At 41.6% G+C, this 25,814-nt stretch overlaps 1 protein-coding gene across 1 annotated transcript in view; it reads right to left on the bottom strand.

The window, feature by feature from the left end:
* Positions 1-23,089, bottom strand: part of WLS (Wnt ligand secretion mediator) — a 106,579-nt gene extending 83,490 nt beyond the window's left edge. Inside the window, exon 1 of the mRNA XM_082864776.1 lies at positions 22,788-23,089. Within this exon, the coding sequence (XP_082720902.1) occupies positions 22,788-22,893 (106 nt within the window). The 5' untranslated portion in view covers positions 22,894-23,089. The remainder of the gene's footprint in view (positions 1-22,787) is intronic.
* Between the last annotated feature and the right edge of the window lie 2,725 nt (positions 23,090-25,814).

Here is a 25,814-nt window from a genome sequence, read left to right as displayed (position 1 = left end):
ATTGCCTATTTCTTTGACAGAATCACTACTTCAAGATGGCTCTATTAGGCTAGTCATGTCTTTACATGGGGGCAACACAAACAAAACAGATTAACAGGTGCAAAAAAGTCATCCAAACCTTTGGCAGGACTTATTTAATCAGCACATGACACTGGGAAGATGGACAGGATTGACATTTTAGAAAGGCAAGCTAGGATTATGGGGCTGACCATACGAGGCTAGAGCTACACCTACACTATCTCATCATCATTTTATTTCAATATTTTGTTCAAAGCCTGGGCTCTTTACAATCAGAGAGCTGCACATGCCTATTCCCTCTTAATACTCCTGGCTACACTGCCGCCATCCCTCTACCCCAGGGCTTCTCATCCCCGGCACTGTTGACATTTGGGGCTGGATAAATGTGGAGGCTCTTCTGGGCACAACAGGGTATCTGGCAGCAGCCCTGGCTTCTGTTCACTAGTTGCCAGGAGCATCTTCTCTCCTCCTCCCGAATGTAGTGCAAATCAAAAATGTCTCTAGACATTGCCAAATATCCCCTGGGGCGCAAAATCACTCCTGGTTGAGAACCCCGGCTTTATCCCAATCACTCGGGCTTCGGAGAAAAATTCATACCCCACTAAGCCAATTTGCGACACTCCCTTTTCAGAATTTGCAACTACGGGGATTCCAGGCTCTGAATAATCCATAACCATCACAGTTGCCTGCATGCTGGACTGGCTGCAAAGGGCATCAGGTTGTCATCTACAAATTGTAAATGATTATAACAGCTACCAATCGCTGGGTATTTCATATGTGCCAGGAAGTAGGCTAGGGGATTTAACTGGATTGATTTTCATTCTTATACAGCAGTAAGTGGTAGATATCATTATCTCCATTTAGAGATGAGTAAAATGAGGCTCTGAAAATGTAAATAACTCAACCAAGGTCACAGCCAATAAAGGGTTGAGCTGGGGTTTGAACCTAAATCCATCTGAGTCCAGAGTCTCTCTCTGTCTCAGGGCACACTATTTCTCCTAATGAGAAAAACCAGTGCAGACATGTATGCGAAGTACATTTGGCGTGAGTTACATGAGTTAAAATGGGGAGGCCAGCACATAGACTGTTGTAGAACTCGGTGCTCTCTGAACTAAGCTGATCACCAGTAATAGAGGCGTATTTGTTCTAAGGACACTAACAAGTTGATTTTTGAATTATGGATTTTCTACTGAAGACAGGAAAATGGTGGTTTCCTCTAAGCAGAAACAACAAGCAGTAGCTGGTTGCCATGGTAGCAGAGGTAAACTTAATCTTGACTGGGAATACAATCACCAGACAGGGACAGCAAGATTCTGGTAAGGAATCTTACCAGACAACGGTGTTTTCACCTGGAAAAGGGAAAGTCAGAGAGAAATGATAGTCATCTTCAATTATTTGAAAGGCCACCATCTAACAAAAGGGAAGCAGCACATATTCTAGATTATTCCAAAAGGAAAGTCCAGGATTCATGAGTAGAAAATACAATGTGGTAATGGAAACCAGTTTTCCATTGAATTATAAGAAAGAACATTTAACCATCATAGTGTTTCAACTAGATTGAAAAATTAAACAATTTTAATTGTCTACTGAGCAACCGTCACTGGAATGGAAAAAATGCTGCCAGGGAGGTCGTCTGTGTTGGGGAGGCCCCAGTGTGGGTGAGGTTAGACTAGACAAATTCCCAGGCCCCTTACAAAACAAGAATCTCTGTTTCTCTAAAGAATTGGGAAATTGTGGATTCCTGCTGAAAACAGACAAATGGAGGGTGGGAAAGGTGGGGATCTCCATTGGGCAAAAAGCACCAGCATTAGTTCATCGCCATAATAGGAGAGGTAGACTCCCATCTTGCCTGGGAAGAAAATATCATTTAGGTCGTACCAGATGAGAGGGGAAGACCTTGTGGGGGATGTTCTTCTCTTCTGAATAGATGAAGGGGTAGGGCAGTAGGGTTTTTAAAAAAGGACCAAGAATCAAGCAGCTCTTTCTTTTGTCTTCCAACCCTAATAACACTGTGATGCCTCTTTCTTGGAATTTACAGCCAGCTCTCACTATCTGATTTTAAAAATCCATTCAGTTTTTTAAAGAAAATAGACAAACATCCAGGTAAGGAATAGCTAGAATAACAGTTGACAGTTTTCTTCTAAACACTGATATTGCCTTTGGTTTCACTATCCTCGACTTGCCCTCAACCAACAATTCATTATAAAACAACTCACCACCAGATTCAGGGAATGGATAGGACAGGGCTAACCTCAACCTTTCCTCTTGGAAAACCCACCACGTTGTAAATTTGCTGGACCTGTCTTGGCAAATAAAATTATGACAAAGTCAACTTCTGCTAAGGCACACAACCTCCCTTGTAAAAGGGAGGAGGTGCTAAAATAATAACAGGTTTTCAAAAAAAAAAACCACACTGATTCATCTTACCATATTATATATGAATAATACATTAAGAGAATTTTCCCTATCTCTTCATCTCCAGGGCACTCAAAGCATTTACATTCTCATTATTTTACACCCATTAAGTGGGTACCAAAGATTATTATCCTTCTTTGATTTCTAAGACAGCAACTACAGAAAGATTAAACAAGTAAGCTGTCCAAGTTGCTCAGTAAATTGAGATGTTTGGAGTTGTCCACTCAGTGCTTGTTTTAGGGACTTAGTACTACAAAGTGACTGAATCCTAACTCACCAAAACCCCCAAGTCTTACCTATCTCTTCCCCATTTCTCACACATGCATGAAATTTTCAACAACTAAGCACAAAGCTGCCACCATGTAGATCTTGGACAAGGGTATCCCATCAGACCAGCACCATGTCTGCAAGAAGCCTGTCACCACACCTGACTTGGTGTTCCAACCAGAATCAACCCACTACTTTATCAAGTGAAGTTGATTCTGCCTGGCCATGTCTGGGAAATTTTTAACCCCTCGATTAGCTATTAACAATTGGTTTCACTCAGACGAGACAAAGGACAAAATAATAGTGGTTTAAAAAAAATGCCTCCACCATTCTGATTACAAAGGAGGCATGATTAACGAAGTTCCCTTTGTGTCCAAGCTCCATTCTGAGAGCCAGAGAAAGAGATTTCCACCCCCCTTTTTTGATTGCTGAGTCTTTTCCTACTTGTCTCATCACCCACACAATCTGTTCATAGCCCAAAGAGACAATCCAGCCAGTCTGTGGAGAGTTCCTAAAACATTTATGTCGTGAAAGCAGACAGGATGAACAGGACCTCACCTCACAAAGGATGACGGGACATTCAGCAAAAGAGTTCACAAAGGGAAATACAGACGGAAGGCCCTAGGCTGAATGGATTTGCCCACAATGTCTAACACAATGCCCGTCCTTATGGGTATTTGTAAACCTTCTGGTCAATTTACAACCACCCCCAGGTTTTGTCCCCAAAACTCCACTGCTTTTCGAACTTACAGTTTTTAAAGAAAATACAATTATCGAGTTAGAGAAGTCCAAATCAGTGCTTTAAGGATCATTCAGTCTCTCTAGACCTTTAAACATGAAAACAGCAAGTGAAACAAAGATTCTAGTTCCAGCTCAACCATGTTAGTGGGCCAACATAATGCATAAAAAACACTTAGCACATTGCCTAGCACATAGTAAGTGCTCAATTAATACTACCTAATATTTTTACCACACCATGCTCTGTTTTATTAATGATATTTTTATATATGTCCTGCCTGTCTACTCAGCTAAAACGGTGCCACCTCGTTTGTCTTTGGTACATTACAAAAGATAAGTGCCTTGCCTTCATACACATCCTCTTATTTACCGATTTACAGATCTATGGTAGGGTACAGACAAGATACTAAAAGCAAACCTAGTCTCATAGCTGGTGAGAAATAGGTTCCCTGAGATCTCAACTCATTAACTTCACGCTTTCTTTCCATGACATGACAGATGAGCAGATTATCATGATTTCTGCCTCTGTATGTTCCCCAGAATTTAGCAAAGTTCTAAGATATACCTTAATCACCATCTAAACAAACTTTTAATCTGCCAGTAACCTAAAGACTCTGAGGACTTACTTTAATGCCTTTAAAAAAAGAAAAGAAATGGTTGGAAAAAGCCAACGTACTTGGCTTTGAGAAAGACATGCCTCTGTCTTTATTTGCCAAGGGAAAGCATTACCAGGTCTACTCAGCAAATAATCAAAGGCAAGAAGAAGCATGAGAGATTAAATGATATGTCTAAGGAGGCAAATGGGGCTAGAGCCAGATCTCTTGATATTCTACTCATAGCTTTTTCTATTAAGCTTGCTCTTAATTCAGTGCCCTGAATGACGTGAATCTTGTCTTGAATTATGTACATCAAATTGTGCTTCCAATGACCACCCACACTGCAAAGACCCAGGTCAAACTCCCTAATTCTTCAAAAAAATCTTTATATCTGATCTAAAAACTACTTAGAGCACTTAGTCCATTTCACCCACTTTGACCTTGACAACAGACTGTCTTATTTTATCGCTCTTATCTCTCTAATCAAAGTTAAGTTGCCCAAAGGCATGATCCATGTGTGCATTCCTTCTGTAGCCCATGACTAACCCAACTCAGGGATTGTAGTAACATGTGCCAGCTCATTCTTTGTTCTGCCTCACAGATTTCTGGATGCCCCAAAGAAACCTCGAGTCACCATAATACCTACTCAAGTTTCCCAACCATCCCCCCAAATACTAGCCTGCTTGGGCGGTCATTAAGCTTCTCCTGTGATGCCATCAAGAACCTCATTTTAGCTGCTGGGACATCCTCTTGCCATCCATTTCACACACACATCTAGCTCAGCAGGAGTACATGTTGCAATGAGCTTTGCTTCAAAGCCAACAGCCTGGCCAAGTTCCAAGAATTGTCACTAATGATCTTCACCAGCCAGTTGGTGCTCCAACCGTGACACAACACACACACACACACACACAAACACACACACACACACCACTTCAACTATTGCTATAGTTGGAAGAGCTGTGCCTAACAGAAGTTGGTTCCATACCTAATTTTATTTTTTAATTGTTACCAAAGACCTAACATGAGCAAACTCTCCAAATACACCTTCTACGATACAGCAGCAGTCTCCATTGACCTATCTTTAAACCAAAGGCATAGTAAGTAAATCAGTCTGGGGTCTTTTGGTTGCAAAAGAAAGGAAACTCTGCACAAAGCTGCTTGAGCAAAAATTAAATTAATCAATTAGCAAGGTGAAGATGAAAAATGTCCAGAGACAGCATGGTCTTTAGATAGTGGTTGTTTTGAGAAATCAAATTATATCAACAGATCTCATCTCTCTACGGTCACTGAATTCTATCATATTTTACTAGTTTCATTTTCAGACTTCATTGGAAGGGCTCCAGCAGTTCCAGGCTCATATTATCTGGGTTCAGTTCAGTAATAAACAGAGAGGACATCTCTTCCTGGTAGCTTCCACAACAAATCTCAGACTTCATTCTGATTAAACTAAATTGAGCCACGTGTCCCCTGTGGCTTGGTCACATGTCCATAACTGGAGTCAGAGATGAAGATTCTCCTAAAGCTCATGGTCTGAGAGTGGGAAAGGGGAGGTACCACAAAGGAAATGCAGGATCCTGCTATCAACAGAATTAGGCTGAACCATCCTCCTCCGTAAGTCTTCCCTTTTTCCCTAATCTCTAACAAGTTGTATTACAAGGATGATCAACTTTGAAAATAGTATATAAAGGAAGGAAACAACCAGGCAAGTCACAAAAGAGTATAAGTAGCCAATAAGCATATGAAAATAGGTTCACCCTCACTAGTAATCAAAGAAATGTAAATTAAAAGAAAAAAATATTCTTGGCACATTAGCAAAATTTTTAAAAATAAAATTAATGCCCAGGGCCCAGGCCAAGATGCAGGGATATGGACACTCCCAGGATTGACTTATGAGGTATATGTGAGGTTATCATTGATCTCGAAGGGCGAGATGGAGATTATCAAAATCTTTAAAAATGGGCATGATTTTTGACCTCAGATAAATTCACAGAAGTGAAATTGCTAAGAAAATAATTAAGGGCATGAATAAAAATTTAACTACAAGGGAGGTTTTCCCAGTAGTGCTATTATATAGCCCCCAAACTGGAAATAACATCAATGTCCAACAGTAGGAGATTAGGTAAACTAATTATGGTAATCTATTCTATGGGCTATCATACCAACACCAAAAATGGCTTTTCAATGCGTATTTGTTGGCATGACTTTAAGGGAGAAAGGCATACCATGGAAGAGTTACTAAGTGGGTGACCATACCACAGCGCCATTTACTAACTAAAATTATGAAATTAATTTCACTCTCATCTCTAGGTGCTCCCTGGTTCCTTCTTTAAGATTTTCCATAGGGTTCTAAAGACCCAGATCTGCCCAGGGAAAGGTCAAAATATCTGGACACCTTCAACAGGCTAAAATTTGTTGTTCCTTCAAAGAGATATTTTTGACATGTTTGCTTAACAATTGTTTAAGGGAGCAGCTGTGTGTTACATGGGCAAATTAAACATGATGGACCACAGGTGACATGTACTTGTCCTAGAAGATAGCTCAGAAAGTAATGTTTGGTTAATATACAGCAACTTCTGTAAGAAGTAATTCTCTGTATTAAAAAACTAAGCTTTTTACAACACTTCATCCTATATCATCAAGTAGCAATTAATCTTCAAATCCTCAGAGTAACTCCACCACAAATAAATCTTACCAAATCAACCCTTCTCAAACAAAACTAACCACAAACACAGCTATTCTCCATTTCTGTTTCCATAACTTTAAAATGTGAATATTCCTGGTGGACTGACCTGTCTCAGAGTGCTGTTATTAAGATCAAATGAGATCATTTCTATGAACGTGCTTTGAAGAAGGATAAAAGCACTATACAAATATGAGGTATTAGGAGTATGAAGTCATCACCTAGGTTTAACATGCACTTAACAAAGCATCTCTGAGTCTATGTCTAGCCTTTGGCTCTGCCTAGCCTTCACGTTCTTTTCCTGTAGTCATTTCTGAAAACCAGACGTTGGTCTGCAGAGTTTCCCTGCAACAAAAGGATAGGGCCCTCTCTACTTTCAGATTGGAATAGTGATTATAAAAGCATGGTGTTTCTAGCTGTTGAAAGTTAGGTAATTAAATAATGGGGAGAAATGTCAAAGATAATCCAAAAAGCAGACAGACATGCCTGGTTTAGACTGGAGCCTGAAATGGAAAGAGGCAGCAGCATAAATGAGTAGACGGGTTAAGCGTTTTCATATTATCTCATTCAAGCCACGGCAATTAAAAATCCTAAAAGATGTAAACTTTTGAGAGTGGGAATTCTTTGAGAATTAGCAGCTAATACTAAGAGTAATATTAGTACTACTAAGTACTCTTAGTGCAATATTTTATAGCACTCCAAATATCTTCCCAAAGGAAAGCATTGCTTTAAAAAAACCCAAAAAGTTGTTTCTTGGTAGGGCTGTGCCTCTGCACTATGGACTTTTATAGGGTTTTTTCCTACAGTCTTTTTCCCCATTGTGAAGAATGGTAAAAGTTTAAATGAAACATGGATGGGTCAATAATAAGCACACTGAAGTTCTTAAATTCCCTTCTTTTTAAGCCTCCACCCCAATTACATCCCTCCCTTGAGGATATTTACAATCCTCTATGACACATGCTCTGTACCTTCTTGGTTCAAGGAAAACACACCTACAGCATTTCAAATTAACTACTGACCCTTACTCTCACACTATAAACAAACCCTTTTCAAAATCTCAATTGCATTGTGTCCACATTGATTAAAGCTTGAAGCCTGGTGACCTCATGTGGTGTTAACTTCTCCCATGCACCAACAGCATTCTGCCTTTCTACTCAATTACCCCCTTTGGTGCCAGAGGATCGCTACCCAATGAACATACACAATGGACTTCTGCTTCATTACACTAACCAACAGCAGGATAGAAATAAGCAGAAGAGGAATAAACAAGCTAATTTATCATGAGGACAGAGCAAGCTTTCACCAGTCTCGCCATGGAAAACTTCAGTGGTTAACAGGAATATCAATAGTCTGGGGGTGATGTTTATGATCTTACAGATTGCAGACACAGCCAAATAGACGCTGGTGATTAAAGAATTTTGCAGATTAGCAGGTGTGAACACATGCACACAAAAACCATGCCTTAAAACTCTGGGCTCCTACATAAAACCAACTGAATAATTATTTGGGAAAGCACAACCCAGGGCTTTGGATAATGTGGACTGACACCCTGGTAATTTGCCCCAAGTGTTCGACCTAACTGTGGGGTCCCTCTTATTCATCTTTGACGAGGTGGTCAGGAGGGACCCAGCCTCTTTGTGAGAGGGGTCTGGATACCCCCCTCCCTTCATTAGGCATGGCAAGGGCACAGTGGCTGATTGAATTAACAACTTTGGAGGGCTTCGGTCCCAGTTCCCAGACATTAGCACCATCATCCAGAACAAATTAAAAGTCTCACAGCAATTAAGCAGATTTTGAAAATGAATTTCCCATGGTTCAATGGTTCAACAAGCAATCTTGAGTTAAGTATGAGAGAAGAGTTTTAGAAGGAGAGGAGGAACTGACTGCTGAATTTCCAAAGAAAACACATAATTGGTAGAGGCATAAACAATAAACGTCTGAGCCTCTGCTAACTAGGCTTTTACATTTCTTTTATATAAAATTGGAAATAGTCACAGAAGTGTGAAAAAATAAAAAATTAACACAGAATTGTATTAAAATGGTGCATTTTAGGAGGATTTTTTTTCTTTGCTTTTAATTCCTTTAATATCATTGTGTTCTTGCTTAAAAACAAATAAGATTAGGAGGGGACAAAAATGCATGTTTATAGTCACTAGATTATAATTTCACACAAGCAATCTAAACCCAACTCTAGAGCCACCTACATCTCCCTGAACCATTGTGTCCAGGGTCGGAGCAGGCAGAAAACCTTTTATGTCAGCTCCCAAAGGACTCTGGGTGATTTAACACTGGGAAATCATTCTTGGGTTAAAAGAATAAGACTAATAATAAAATAACATGTAGCATATTCTATGTGGTTACAATTTGCAAGTTACTGTACACATACTTTTCATTTCACAGATTATTTCATTTAATCCTCACAGCAATGTCACAAGCGCTGCCACTCCCATTTTACCCAAGAGGTAGATGAGGAAACTCTGGCTCTGAGTTTAAATCATTTGTTCAAGGCCACCTAGCCACCAAGGGGTAGAGCCAGGATTTCTATCCAGTCCTTCTGAATGCAACACTCTTGCTTATATTTAGAATAGCAAACTTCCATTTCCGCTGTGGTTTTTACCTAGCCTTTAGAGCAGTGGATAGGTTCATAGCGTACACACACACACATACACACACACGTCATTATTTTAGAGGGAAGGCCTGCATGATGATGTGATGACCCAGCCAAGGAGGAATTCCTGTCGCCTCTTTCAAGCCCATTTTCTCTCCATCACCACCGCCTCCTCTCCCCTGACTCTTGTGTCAGCTCTGTGTCCCCTCCCCAATGCTTCCACCTCTAGCTGGAAAGTCTGGCTAAGAGGAGTCCAAGTCCAGCTTTTGCGTAGCTTTCTCCTTGGTTTTTGCTTCCTTCCCTTTCAGTGTACCTCTGCTTCTTAAATCTCTGTTCCCACCTTTCCACCTGGCTCCACTGGAAAGTCAGCAAGCCCAGGCTCCTCTTTGCCTGCAGGCACCTATTCCACACAGCATGTTTCAGTACAGTTCAGGAACCTGGAAGAATGTGTGGATGAATTCATTCCCACCCACCAGATCAACAAGCTGAACACAATGGGATGCAGAGGTGGTTATTTGAATGTCTTATGCTTTCTTGTCAAGGGCAGTTATAAAAGCCGACATCACAAATACATTACTGATCTCTAACAAGAACCATAAATACATCTGCAAAACTCTTAGAAGGGAAACTCTGAAAGATGAATTTTCCATCTTTAAAAGTTTATAGAAAATTAAGCAAATTATGTGAGCTTCTTAAAGAAGCCCCTAAAAAACAGCTCTCAGGGAGCAGAAGAAACACACTTACTTCTTAAAGATAACAAATCACAAAATTCCATTATGGTTCCACATTCCCATTTGAATATTCAAGATTCATGTACTAGGGTGTGTTCCTTTTTCCCAGCAACCTTTATCAGCTAGTATGGATAACCACAGTCAACTTGCTGCCTTTATGGCCAAATAAAGACGGAATACATAAATCAGACCTAGTAGTAATCACTGTAACGCTAGGCATAGGTAATGAAACACTCCCCTAGCGTCAGGAAACTTGGTTCAAATCTTCTTTCATTGCAATTTCTCTGTGCTTTAGTTTCTATTATACAACATAACAAGAAAAGGTCCCTTCCCAAAACTCCTCAAACTTACAATTTTATAAATCTAATCATATAAACCATGAAGGTGACATAATCTTTTAAGTTCAAGTAAGTAATAAGAAACCTGTCCTCATTTAAATTATAAAATAGCCCAGAATAGAGTGTTAGAAATTTTAGGGCTGACCTTAAAGTTGAAGCATTTTAGCTACCCCTGCAACAGGTCCAAAATGCAAGGCATTTATCTATTTCTTCAAAAAGTATTACTGAACACCTACACTGCACTACCCTGTGGTAACCACTGGAGATAAAGATGAGCACATTAGACCATTTTTGCTCTCATGTAGCTTATAGTCTTACAGGGATTATATTTTAACTTTATTTTTCTTTATAATTCCTTATAATACAGTGTGATAACTCTAGCTAAGGTTTCAGAAGTAGTTAATATTTTATAAAAGATCATTTCTTTCCTTGAAGCTTGACTTTCAAAGGTCTTTGTCATTTATATTATATCTAGAAGCAAAAACATTTCCCAGTGGATGATGACTTCAATTTTCTAATGTAAAACAGAACAACTGGGATTTGCTATGCAGCAAGCATGGATGGAATCTCTCTTCCACATATAGAGTGGTATTCATTTAAAAGCCAAGCTACCTGGGCTATATATGCTATAAAGAGCGGTGAATACTGGCAAGCATTTTAAAAGGCAAAATTTAAGATTCAAATTAAACCCTGGTGAAAACTATCACTAACTGGATCAAAAAGTAAGTTAACTGCTCTAATTCACCAAATGTGTGGATGACATGCTTCTTGAACTGCTGGCTTGCATGGATTACGCTTAATGGGAAGGCTATGAAGCAGGGTTGCTGGGTTTCTAATTTTATGCAATTCACTAAGAGGCAGAAATAAGCTGCCATGAGCCTAACTAGACATGGGATGACTCAAAAAAATCCTTACAAAGTTAATTAGTGACGACTTCTAATTCAGGGAAATGTCTCACATACATTGATGGATCTAGCACATACGCACAGGTAACTTAGGTTCAGACGAGGAAACTGAGGCTGGCTTATGGAATGTAAATGGTTTGTCCAAGTCTGATAACAAACCGGACCACACCCATTGATCAACCCCAAAACCGCATGCCAGCAATTAGAAATCTGATCACTTTAAATCAGTAAGTTATCATTTGAACAGAAACATCATATGGAAAACCCTGAGCCAACACCATGTTGTTTTGCAGTGTGACAATTTCCTAGGAATCTTATAAGAAGCGCGAGTCATTAAAGGCAACTTCCAAACTCCTGTAACGTAACTGCTTAGCTGGGAGAGTTACTCTAACGTGAGATGCACAGAGTTGGTGGCTTCCCTAGACAGAGCTGGTATCAGTACCTAACCACATCCTGACCTGGAAATGTTTTCTTCTCAAATATATACTAGTGCTGATTTTGTTCAAATCCCAAGCCTACTGCTCATCCCTCCTCCAAACTATATTTTCTCTCTTTGTCTTTTTTTTTTTTTTTTTTTTTTTTTTTTGCGGTACGCAGGCCTCTCACTGCTGTGGCCTCTCCCGTTGCGGAGCACAGGCTCCGGACGCGCAGGCTCAGCGGCCATGGCTCACGGGCCCAGGCGCTCCGCGGCATGTGGGATCTTCCCGGACCGGGGCACGAACCCATTTCCCCTGCATCGGCAGGCGGACTCTCAACCACTGCGCCACCAGGGAAGCCCTCTTTGTCTTTTTTAACAGGTAGGTGAGGTAGAGAAGCGACATGAGAGAATTCTCCCAATCTCTAGAAAAAACTAAGATGCTAACTGAAAGGGGACCTTAGCATACTTTAAGTTTAAAAGTCTTAGGCATCTACAAATTATTCTGTTTCTTTCTCTTTCATCAACTATTATCCAGAAACACCACATTCTCATAGAGCATAACTCTGTTCCATTTGGGCATGTTCAAAGAACGATGCCGGTCGAGGATTTAACACAGGCTGGCTCGTGAACATGCAAACGCTGTACAGTTAGGAGACTGGGTGACTGAACGTATGTCCAAGGCCCTGGAGTTGCCTGTCACAAGCCCCTCCCCACCTCACCCACTGCCACCTCACAATTCAGAAGAAGCTGATCCCTTCTAAGTACAGATGTGTTCTTTAAGTGACAGCAAGGCCCCCGGTGCAGTCTCTTTCCAAAGCCTCAGTAAAAATCTTATTTACAACTTCCTTTTGCCCAGGCACGCAGGGGCTGAACTCAGAGCCCATTTCACACAAGCCAGAACTAGCTCAACAGAGCAGAGCAAAGAAAGGAATGTGGGGATGTGTCTTTTCTACAGTTGAGGCATTTCGTTCTCAGGTGAGTTCTAACCTAAATGACAGCAGATAAAATATATAAGAACCCGGAGTAAAGGGAACAGAAAAAAGGCTTGATCTGCCTTGAGAGAGGGCTGGGTTTCACAAATATGGATGCCAACTTTTTGGTTGGGATCACCTGAAGGCAAGCATGTTAAAGAGAGAATTCAAAGAAAAAAAAAATCATCACAGCTAAATCAGAGGACGCAGAAAAACAGTGCTTTGTGACTCTGCTTAGTTTCAGTAAAAATAAAAGAAGTAGAAGAATCTACCCTGTAATACTGGCAGCTCTGAAATCACAAAAATATGCTTGTCAGACACAACTGCATAAGGCCTTCAACATTCTAAGCCCTGTTTCGGCAATTTGAATTTTCTACTTGCCATTACCTTCAGAGTGAAGAAATGGCAGACACAAAGGATGAGCAACTTTGTTGTTTCTTCTGTATGTAAAACAGACCCAGAAAATACAGGGCATGTCACTTCCCCTAAACTCACTACAACTTCAGAATTATGCCTGCCACAAACATCTCCTGAAAGCACAAAAGTTAGTCACAGACGTTTAGACAAGGAAGCTTTAGACTGACGAAGTCTTTAAACATGTAGATGTATGTCACTTTTGGTTGGATTGGTAAGGACCATAGTGCACAGTTTTAAGTTTTAAATTTACATTTTCTCAAGCAGGAGAAAGGGGATGTACCGCCCGCTCAGCAAACAAGGAAGAAATTTAGCTTTATTTTTGTTTTTTATTATTATGTGGTATTTAGAATCCACATAGAACAGCTTAACACTCCATATAATCCTATTGCTTCATCAGAAATTAGCTAAGAACATTAAGTACACAAAGGCAAGCAGAAGACAGTAAAGTTTATTGCTACTTTATTTTCAAGTAACAGGAAAATCAATAGAGCTTTAAGAACCACAAGTTGGGAATTTTCTGCACATTAACTATACGACGGAAATCAGATGATCTTCACGCTGAAACGCAGAAAGAGATATATGCTTGGAGTGCTGACTGGCATTAGAACCTGAGTCTAAACCAAGGTTCTGCCTCTAATTGTGTAAACTGAGCCCCTTCCCTTTCTTGGGACTCGGAGGTAGGACAAGACGGTCTCCAAGGCCCTTTCATCTTTACAATTTAATAGCAACAAGCTTCACAGCTTCCATTCAGGCCAGATACCACCAAAGGGGACAGACACAGTGGATCCAAAAAGCTGCACTCATGGCAAGTGATAAGCTCACAAAGCTTTAGAGTGGAATCAATTAACATACCCCAGCCTATAATGTAATGATGCCACTGGAGGGGGAAGGGGTGCTACTGCTAGGTGTGAAATGACTTGCCTATATCCAGAGACCCCAGAACCCGGGGCATGCTCCCTTTCTCTTCCTGTGTCCTCATGGTACCTACCACACATCTACATCTCTCTGCTGCCAGTGAGTTTCTGTGGCAAATTTTCCCAACTGCTGTAGACTTAGAAAATGGCATAACCAAGCTCTATTAAAATTGCCTATAAAGCAAAAGTAATTAACCTGGAATAAAATGTGCATGCTTTAGGACAATGATTTAGACTCACGTTCTTTTTAGCTAGTTATCTGCAACAATATTAATATCTACCATTTGGGGAAGGCTCATTCTGAGACATACAGTTATAATGGGAATTCGTGTTAGAAAGCAGGATGACCTCTCTGGGCACCTTCAAACCCAAAATGAGTAATGCTTTGGGTCAATCCACTTCCCTCTGCCTAAATAGATCCATGAATCTGGAGGTGTTTGACAAAGTGGTGGTGACTCAAGAAAGAAAAAGAATAGAAAATAAATGACATCAAGGCTAAATTCTTCCAGATCTAAGAGCAGAGAGGTACAGAGAAAGAAAAGTAGGAGAAACAGATACAAGTTAAGCAGATGGTTTCAGCAAAATGTCCTCTGGGAATCAGATCTCTGGTGGGCCTGGCTCAGTGAGAAACCCAAAGGGTGCCTTATCCTCATGATAGTGGATTCCTCACTACAGTCATCCATGAAATAGGAGGCGTCTGCCCCACAGCACGGTTGAGGGGGAGAACCAAGGAGCTTTTGTGACTTATTTGCGATCACGGAGACCACAGATCGTCTGCAGAGTTACAGCCAAGTTCCTCTCCACTACATGATGCTGCTCTGAGACCAAGCACTCTCTCCCTGGGAGGGGCTCAGTCCCAAACTAAAAGCAGCAGATAACTGGCCCCCAACCAGCTCTCATGAGCTTAACCTCCTTAATCTGGGGCTTGGAAAAAAAAAAAACAAAAAACTGAACCAATCATTTACAGACCGGTTACCTTCTACATAAAGAAAAATCATAATGCCTTGCCAAAACAAATGTAATAACTTGGCATCTTCTTTCAATTTCTTCTGCTTTCTTAGAAATGTGCCTCTTAGTTAACCCAGGGAATTAACTAGAAGATTAAGAAGGCCCTATAATTCCTGTGGGCCAGTGAAGAAAGAACACCCTTTACCAGGGAATATTAAAAGAATAGAGTAGAAAAGAAAAAGAGGGAGCAGAAATTGCACTTGAAGGCCCAGGATTTAAACAGGCAGGTAGAGAGAAACACTAGCTCAGCTTGGGAGGAGTGACATAGGAAGTAGACTTTGGAAATCCAGGCATAAGTTATGTCCCAAAGAGACGTTCTCATATGTTTATAGGGGCCTTAATTTTCCTTTCCTGAATCCACATTCTACTCCTATCTCCCTTCTCCCCACCCACATTCCCCTCTCTTGTATTTAACAGCTATATTCAGGACCTATTGTGTATAATAAGTCTAGCTGGCATTCAGGTCGAAGCAACTCTTTGACAAAGTTTTAAACTACAACTCTCAGTTACCCTTTGCTGTGTGTAATAATTTCTTTTGGTGGTGGGGGGGAGCTGGGGTGTAATTTCCTCAGGTTTAGCCCTCTTCAGCATGGCCTGCAAGCACTGGCCAACACTTACAATAGTTGGTGAAGGAGGTTAATATATTTTAGGAATTGGGATCATTTGTATAGGAAGTAACTAGGTCAGTGAATAGTACCCAGGCAGTGATGGGAGTATGTGGTCTGGGAAAGGCGTAGAAGCAGAAAAAGCTAGTCTGAGCTTTCATCTTCTATTGAATCTGTGTAGAATGTTTCATCACACTTGACTCTTTGTTTCCCATAGAAATTGAAGGAACAATAGGAGGAGAGTGGCATTAGACTTGAGAGCATGGCTTGATTCAGTTCAGGATCATGGGCTTGAATGCCAGCCCTCTTATTTACCATCTCTGTTAACTCTGAAAAGTTCCTTAAGTGAGCCTCACGTTCATCTGAAAACTGGAGAAAGTACCTGCTCCTCTAGGTTGTTATGTTCATTGAATCAATACATGTAAAATGTTTTCCATAGTCACCCAATAAATCTTCAAAACAGCAACAAATCATAATTAGCCAAATCCCTCACTACTGGTCAGATGACACTCTGATTATTGCTTTCACTCCTCAACAAAATTTAATTATGGGTGGAACATTGTAGGGTGGGAGGGATGGAGGGGAGGGAGAGGTAGTGCTAAAGGGCTAAAGAACCTTAGGATTTCTGTATTCTAAAGCATATGAGTTGCTCTTTTCTGTTATTTATCAGTTCTTTTTGATTAGCCCTATTATGAAAAGGGAAAAACGCAAAACATTTCATCATCAAGTTTGAGAACTTCAGTGCCTCAAGCTCCTCCTCTCCACTCCCATCCCCATCCAGGCACTTTTTCTGGGAACCATACACATCTGGCACACTTGTCTATTCTATTGTGCCACCGCTACAACACCTCAGAGAAAACAGAAGACAAATGAAATAGACATGATCTTTTCACGTCTTGATGCTCTCTGTCTCCCTTCATCTCTTAGAGTCTCTATCAAAACTGAGGGTAGTGATTCTCTCAATAGAGAAAATCCATCAACATTTTTTCCAATGGGACATGTACCTATTCACAGCGTCAGCATGGAATCCTCCGGTTTGAAATGCCCTCATTATTATGCATGGGTGTGTATATAAACAAAAATTATCCTTTGGGGAAACTGAATTTTCAACTTTCAGTAAGAGGCTCTTCTTTCAACTGCTCTCACTGCCAATCCACACTCTCTAAAAAACCTCTCCAACCTCAGTTGATTTCTTCTCTCCTCTTCCTTTGAAAAAGTCCAGACTTATATAACTGTATAACTATGTTAAAACCACTAACTAGAGAAAATAAAATTGAGTAATCTTCCTTAAGGTAGCAGAACTCAAACACTTTGTGGCTAATGAACTTGGCTGCTCAGCCAGTTGGATTATTCATAGAATTATGGGTACTGGTTAGAACCTGTAAGAAATTGGTTGGACTGGCATATATAGACTTCTCAGAAGTTGTCCTCCCTTAGCTGGGTCAAGGCTCTGCTTTATTAAGTACAGCTGGACTCCATTTCACTTATCATCAGATTTGATACTTTTTCTTTTAACATGTTACCTGTTGGTTAGAAATGAGAAATTAGTTGCATTTACAGTGTTACTTATCATGTCTGTCTACATTCAAACCATTTCTATTCAGCCCTAGAAGGCAAGGCTTTGGGAAGTGGGGTCAGGAGCACCTAATGGTTGATAATTCTGGATTGACTGGAATCCAATCCGAGTTTTGACCCTGACTAGCTAGGTAATCTTGAGCAATTTTTCTAGACCTTTCTGTACCTCAGTTTACTTATATGTAAAATGGGTACAACAGTACCAATGTGGCAAGGCTTTGCGTGAATCAAATTAAACAAAGTCTGGCACACAGTACATATTTAACACATGTTTAGTATTATTTATATTGTTATATTAATATGTTAAGATGAAATACTAATATAACTATTTGATGACATAATTAACAGGGCTTCTCATTTCACATGTTGTCAAATTCCCAGTAAATGAGTGAGAATTATCATGATATTAAAAACCTCATCATAAGAAATCTTTAGCTTGGATTAAGAGGGACTCTTTTCTACCTCCGGCTCCCCAAGGTTACTCAGGCTTCAAGTCCCCTCTTTCCTAAGCCCTAGTCAGCATTGTAGCACTATGCTGGGTACACATTAGGCTCTAATCAATATTTTGCACAGTAGGTAGGTAACATACATGAGCTCTAAGCTAAGGACTTTCACACAATTCCAAATTCTAAATCTCCATAGAAACACCTTTATGAGGAAGATAAGGTAAGAATCTTTCCTCAGTCTACATGGATTAAAAAAAAAATTTTTTTTTTAAGGCTGCATTATTGCAAAATGTCAACTAGCTAGGAAAGGCTTTGAGTCTAGATCTGGGTTCCAGGCAGGGGACTTGAAAACCTTACAAAGCCACACTATTATCTCAAGGAAATGTTTCTCACTTTGAACAGGGAAAAGGGAAAGTTCCAACAGAAGCCTAGACAGGCTGTACTGAATGATTAGATGAAAGCATGATTAGAGACTGTTAGCACTAGCATGACTTTGTTGCAATAACCAAGTAGATAGCTTAGATAGTTTTTTAAAAGTCAAATAATGCAATTTCAATTACAAAAAATTTCCCGCTCTTTACAAAAGAAGTTTTGAGGTTGCACAGTACTTCTACAAACCGTATTAGATACTCTGACAGTTAACAAAGAAAAAAATGACATGGTTTAGTCAGATATGAAATTTTACAAAATAAGAATCAAATACAGAAAACTGTGGAGTAACATCAACCAAAAGCAAGTTCATTAGTTCTTTTCTCAACAGATACCCAAACACTGCAGGACTGCCAAGTACTGCATTATTCATATACGTTAAAATGTAATAAATACCACAGCAAGTTTAAAACCTAATATATTGAGAAGCAAACACTTATATACTCTGCATAACTGTAATTTTATTAAATTTCTTAAAATCCTGCCCCTTTCAAATAAGTGATAGTAGCAGAAACAAAAACTCTTCATATGAATGGACCACAATCAAAACCATCCATAGTTTCCATTCAAACAATAATAGCCCAATAATACGGCTGTATCATTGAAAAGCAGTAGATAAGTCCATGCTAAAATTGAGAAAACTGATTATACGTGTGTATATGTATGTGTATTATACATGTATACACACATATAATACTCTCAGCAATAAAAAACAAGAAAAGGCTGCTAACATACTAAGCCTCTGAAAGAAAGCAATCCTTCCTAAAATAATAATAATGGGCAATTTGTTGATACTTATTTGGGTTTAAGTTTGGAATATTCTAATTTATTGGTATGCCTAAAACAATGCAATAATTTTCTATTCATCCAACCCTGATCTTTATACTCTTTACCAGTTTTAGAACAGGTGGGAACGGTGACCTGCTTTTCCAACCATTATATCTCCCAGACATGACTAATTTGAAGCTAAGCAAATTGCACATAATAGGCCAGGGAATCAAGTTCATGATTTTTAGTCGGCTGCACTGTTGTTTCAGCACACATGGTCTCCTTCCCCTCCCCCCTTCCACCACCCCTGCAGCTGCTTCTCCATGAACTAAACTCACCAAACGTGAAATCAAAGGAAAATTATTTTTTTAATTTTCTGCAGGCTTATTTTTAAGGAGGCTAAAGATTAAGCTATATCTCTAAAAATATTTTCTTTTCCTTCAGGGGTTCTTAAATTTTTAAATGAATTCTAAATACAAAATAAGTTAGCCACTTAAGAAACCTTCTCAATACATAAGAAAACAATCAGATGCATGATTTTATAATGACTCAAAGTTTTTACAAAAGCATGGCATAATTCATTGAATTCTTAAGTACCCCAAATTCTACCACATAAGATACTGCTTTCCAGAGACTTCTTGAAAAATCCCATTAAAGGCTTAGCAGTATACAGACCCTGGCACAAAACAAACAAACAAAACAAGCACAAAAACAAACAAAAAAAACCTTGGTTCTAAGAAGGCTGTTGGAGCAGGGGAGGATTTAAGCTGACTAAACCAAAACCCAATCCCTCTTATTTCCTTTTTACCTAGTGTTTAAATTTTTCCCCATCAATTCTAGAAGGCTACAACCAAACACCAGCCTGAATGCCACATAAAACTTAAGCACTGAAAAATTCATACAATTTCACAACTGAAAGGAATCTCAAACTCATCAACCTACCAATGAGGAGACTGAAGCCTGTTGGTTAACTGAAAAACTGCCTGTCACTTTGGGTGCGGGGTTTGTCATTATTGTTCGGGGGTGGTGGTTGATTGTTTTTGTTTTGCCTCTGCGTGTGTGGAGTACTTACACCCTTACCATCAGGAGCTTTGCCATTCGGATCCTCCCCTTTCTAGGCTGTCATGTTTCCTTTCATCTAGGACAACAGTGATCAAAAAGGAACATTATATACCAAGGCCAATTCAAAGTGAAGATTTCACTTTCTCACTTGGCCTCTGCTGATGAATTAGAAAGACACTGCACACCCAAGACACCGGACTTCCTACGCATCAATAGGGTTGAGCAGTGAAGAAGTTCTCTTCTCACTGCGGAGCGTGGAAGAGGAGGTTTCTGGACTTAGACTTTCCAGCCTACACACTTCTTTTTCAGCTACTGATTACACTCACTCACTTTCTTGAAGTTCCATCCTTTGCTTAGTTTCACCTGCTTTCCAGTTTAGGGAAGTTTGGAGGGAAAACATATCACTTACCTTTTGTTGATATTTATTTCCCATGTTTGGGTCCTATAGCATACGTAAATTCTTAGATTTGTTTAACGGAAAAAAAAATTACTCTATAACTGGTTGAGGTAAAGGCTAAGCCACTATTCAAGTGTTGCGGTGAAATGGATCTGATCTTTTCAGCCTTCAGGCCAGAACTAGGGACACAGCCTTGGCAACTGAGGAAGGAGGAGAGGTAAGAGGTCAACGTACACAACAATTTCCCCCAAGAAGTGTTATACAGAGATAGTTTTCTTTTTCAAGTAAAGATGGAATTAAATCAGTTGATTTACTGAGGGGAATCTAGACCTATCACTAACTTTTTGAGATTGTTATCAGATACGGTCACTAATCAAGTTCTCAGGGAAAAACAACCCTTGGCACCACTTACTCCAAACAAACCCCTCTTTGAACATACAACTGTTCTGACCCTATGGAAACTCCAATGTCCGGCAGCCACTCACCAGTGCCCTTGGACCTTCTCCACAGTACTAAGATTCCAGAAATTATGCTAGTTCCAGAAGTGCCCTAAGAAACCTACAACAGTGGATAATGGGCTAGATCAACTTTAGAAAAAGAAACACACACCAACAAATACCAGGGAACTATGTGTAATGGTTCACTGCTTGTGCAAAAACCTCAAAGAGGATGAAGGTCAGACAGGGATAATAGGCCAATTTAATTCTGAAAGCACAAGGTGCAAGAAATTTTAATTATGGTCTGCCACTGAAATCACACAAGATCCAATGGCATCTAACTGCAACTGCTCATCAAGGGAGACAAGAGGTGTAATTGTAACCGCTGCATAATCACCGTGAGGGCACAGAGAAGGCTGCCTTCAGCTCCCAGTAGAGAATGTATTAAGAGCCTCGAAAAATCCAATACAGGGAAACATGGAGATTGCACGTAGCTAAACAGGAGCTCCTAACGGGAGGGGTGGGAGGGAGGGTTCCAGGAATAAAAAGATTAAGCTGTTTGACCCAAATTGAGGATATGAGCTTGGAAAACTCCGAACCTCCTTCTGCTTTGTGGATACACACACAGCGAAAGGCACGATCTCCTCCAGAAATTTCTCTCCTTGGTGAAGGTTCACCCACTCTCCTTTGTTTAAACAATTAGCTTGGATGTTACGGTGATTTACAAAACCAGACTCCCTTTCATTTGTTCCCATCAAACCCAAGTCTGGAGACAAAACGCTAGGCACAGGACTCGAGGTGCCCAAGCCTGTGCAGCTCTCACGACCACGACGACACCCGCGCCGCGCGGGCTCCAGAACAGGGACGCGCGCAGAAAGCCCCTCCGTAGACTCTCCACTCCGCAAAGTTTTACAGATCTGCGAAATACGGAAGCCAAGCCTCTCATCCGCACCCGTGGCGAAGTTGGCGCTGAAGTTTGCGCCGGGACGTCCTAAATCTCGAGGGTAAGGGGAAAGCGAGTGTGCGGAGAGGCGGGAGGATGGATGGAGATGGAGACACGGCGAGAAGAAGGGAGTATTTTTGAGTGGAAGGTCCGTGAAACCATCTTCTTCACCCGGAAGCGTGTTTGGCTCGAGAGGTCCGGGCGATGCACGCCAGGGGAGGTCTCCCAGGGGGGGAGCTGTCACCTGCGGGGGGCTGCGGCGGGGGCGCAGGCCGCCCTCCTAGGCGCCAAGGCAGGACCCGGGGCTCCAGACTCACCGGCTCTCGGAGCTCTAAGAAGTGGGGGAGGGGAGATTCGCGAGAGGGCGGGAGGCCAAAAGCAACACCTTTCCGATACGCCTTTCCCCTCCGACCTCTCCAACTTCCCGCAGCGCCATCCAAGGACTCTCTCCCACCGTACCTCACCCCATCCAGGCTCCGGGCCAAGGCTCGGACCTTGCGGACGGCCACGGCGGGGCGTGGGATGGGAGTGCGACGAGGAAGCTGAGGGCACGAAGGTCAGGACCCGAAATGCAAACTCTCAGCCCCCAGCTGAGACAACCCAAAGCGTTTACACATGCAGAGATCACAGCCCTGTAACAGGGCTCTCTGGGTTTGCGCCGGGCGCAGTTCTCTGACTCTTCAGTTGTTCCTAATAAAGTCGATTACGTTGCCCTCCGGGAGCTGATTGGGAGGGAAGCGAGAGGAAAAGGGGGGGAACGCGGGAAAAAGCAGGGGGAGCGGCAATCAACTTTGTAACCCAGCGCTTCCTCGCGCGATCCGTCGCCATGCTTAAGATTCCCACCCCCGCTACCCCCCTCCTTCCTTTCAAGTGGATACTGAAACTAGGCCAAAACTTTTCCCCCTCCTTTTCTCTTAGCCACTAGACTGGATTGTGCCCCACGGAGCCCCATGGAGCTCTGCTTTCTTAAGCACAATAGCCGGACTAATTAGATCATAGAAGCAAGGCAGTGATACTGTAACAAGTAGCCGAAGAGGCAAAGAGGGAAGGGGCCCGAAAAGAGAGAAAGGGGGAAAAGTTTGCAGCTCTCGCACTTACCAATCAAGCCTCCCACCAGAAAGGCGATGATTTGGAACAGGAGCAGAATCCCACCAACAATGCACAGCTTCTTGGTGCTCATGTTTTCTATAATTGCCCCAGCCATTTTTGCGCCCCCCTTTTTCTTTTCTCCTTGAAATAAATGTTTTAGGGTGTGCTTTTTGCTCCCTTTCCTCTCACGCTCCCTTCTCCCTCGCCTCCTTTCTGGGCGCTGCAAAACTTAAGGGGTGCGGGAGCGCGGCGAGGATGGGACCGGGACGGAAGACGCCCGCACGGATTCCCCCGGCACAGCCGGCTCGGGCTCCCCCAATGCCAGGAGCTGTGATTGTGGCCGCTCCGCCGCCTGTGGACGCTTAAAGGAGCAGGGAAGCGGATCACATGACGCCGCCTCCCTCCCTTTCTTCCTCCCTCCCTCTCGCGCTTCCTCCCTCCCTCCCTACCTCCCGCTCTTCCACTCCCTCTTGCCCGCCAGTGCGGGGCTCCGAGCTCTGGCGGGTGCTGGTGTCCCGCTCCCGGGTCTGGAAGGCAACCTGTCCCGCCAGGGGCTCGTGTCGTTTGGGGGTTGATGTTGTTCTTTAGTGGGTTCCCCCTACTCCGCTTCCCACACGTTTCCTCTTCTGGTGCGAGATTTAAATCCCCCGTGGGCAGCTCGGCAGACCTTTAACTTACGCCTTGACTTTAGGAAATGGTCCCCACCCCCAACTGCTAGAACTCTCTTTAGGAAAGAGGAGGAGAATCTTTTAAAGGGACCCAATAGATGCTTAGGTCAAAGCACGGAGATGCGGAATAAAGTCTCAGCTGGGCTTCCTTCTGCCTGATCCCAGCCTCGTTATTGGGCAAATAGCCAGCTAAATCCCCCCACTGCACCCCTTGGGGAACCCTGCGCTCCAGCCAGATCAGGCCACTGTTCATTACCACATTATCCCCCCACTCCATAGGTTTCCAGAGCCTTAACCCTGGCTCTTGCCTTGAAAGAAAATATATTCTACCCCATCGGAGTTTTAAACCTCATTTAAAAACCAGCTCGCCTGAAAAATCTTTCTTACTTTCTAAACCACCTCCTTTTAATATCTCCGACATTAAGCCCCTACAATTCCTGTGTTTACGTTCTTACCTCCTATTGCAAGGACTTGTGTGTACACGTTTGTCTCCACCATTCAGCTGTAAACTCCTGGGGGATAGGGACCGAGTGCTCTTCATCTTTGTACCCCCCGTGGTGCTTAACAAAATTCTAGCTCTAGTAGGTCCTCTGTAAAGTTTTGTGGAATGAATAAATAAGTGAATGTGAAAGCAAGCCCACGGTGTGCATTTCAAAAGCCTGAGACCTTATTTGCCTTAGAGGGAACACATATTAAGTTACAATGTTTGTCCTCTCTTTGTAAGGATATATTTATATTTATGCTTAACTTCCAGGGGGAAAGGTAAGTGGGACTCTAGAGATTTCCGCTCCATCAAGTCTAGATTCCTGGGCCTGGCTGTTCCACGTTACATAAACTAGCCACTTGGCCAGTATAGCTCACATTGCCCAACAGACCCTTAGTTTGGTAACACCCTATTCTCACACATACACAGTTTCCACCACCCACCACCCCTTACTTGCCTGGTTTCTTGTCCCTCGCCTCCACCTACACCCTCTTCATGCCAAGGGAATATCCCAAGTCCTGTCTCCTCCTCTACTCTGTTCCTGATTTCTCAGTGCCCTTATAGAAGATGCCATGCAGGTTACACTTAATAGAAGTATTCGATTCTAATCTCCAGCTAGACCAGGAACTCCTTAAGGACAGGTGCCAAACCATACATATATAAAATTCCATCTCCTTGGAGTCTAACAGTTTTTAGCAGTTCTGAGGATACAGTTGCTATTTATTTATTCTTTCCTTTAACCCTTTAACCAATAGGCATATATTGCCTTGGGACATAACTTGTCCCAAGTTTTCTTTTCTAAGTACTTGAGGATACCAAGATGTGAAGACACTTGCCCTTGACCTGGAGGAGCCCCAGACTAGCTGTTATTCACTGAATAGTGATTAACCATCTTTACTTTAAAGAACAGCAGATCAAATGGCAAATGGTCAGAAACAGACAGAATTGTTGTGGACAACGGCGGTCAACACTTTGGTACCCAAACATAGATAGACCAGCGTGGGTTATTTTTGCATTCCTTCTTTACCTTTTCAGAATCTTACATCATTTTATTTTCCCTGTCAGAATTGGTTCCAGAACATCATAAAAAGAAGTAAGAATGTCCTTCTCACCTTACTGCTAGTTAACTCCACATTCTGTGTTCTCATCTCAACAACCTGGCAACTTCCACACATTTTAATAATAATGCCTTAGGGTTAGAATTCCTTTTTTTAATATCAGGGGATATTTCTAAAGTAAGGTTGACAGGATTCAATATCAAGATTTACTCTCCATTTGATATTACATTTCACTATTTAAGAAGAAAGAAATGGGTGTCCCACGCACTTCAAGTTTGAATTGGATCCATAAGATATTCTTGGCTAGCTGCATTGGTTTACTCATTTAAGATTAATGAGTCCTCAACTCATTTTTCTATCAACTGCTACAACACACCCCATCCCTGTATCTCCCAAATGCATCTCTTCAGAGTAACTGGCTTAACTCCTTATGTTCCAGTGTCCACATCTGGAAACCAGAGGCTTGGGATAAAATACTGGTTCCCCACAACTATGATCCCCTATTTTGAACAGGCACTTATATAACCATTTTTATTAAAAAGAGATATTTCTAATTGCTAATGAATGCTTCTAGCTTGCCTGAGATTACCAATACTGCCAAACTGAGTGCAGGGCAGACAACATGCAATATTCATCACCATGAACTGCTTTAAAAAATTCACAATGTCTATTATGTCTTTATGAATATTAAAAGTGACTATCGGATCCTTATTTCCCAAGGGAATAACACAGATGAGTAGAAGAGAGCGTGAGTGTTTGAGTCCGCTGGATCTGGGGTGTAGCCTAGATCCCAGCTCTGCCTCTTGCTATATGTGATCACCATAAA

Source organism: Leucopleurus acutus, assembly GCF_964270905.1.
Source record: "Leucopleurus acutus genome assembly, chromosome: 2".
NCBI classification, from domain to species: Eukaryota; Metazoa; Chordata; class Mammalia; order Artiodactyla; family Delphinidae; genus Leucopleurus; species Leucopleurus acutus.
The sequence above is the reverse complement of the archived record's forward strand: the minus strand, read 5'-3'. Positions and strand labels throughout refer to the sequence as shown.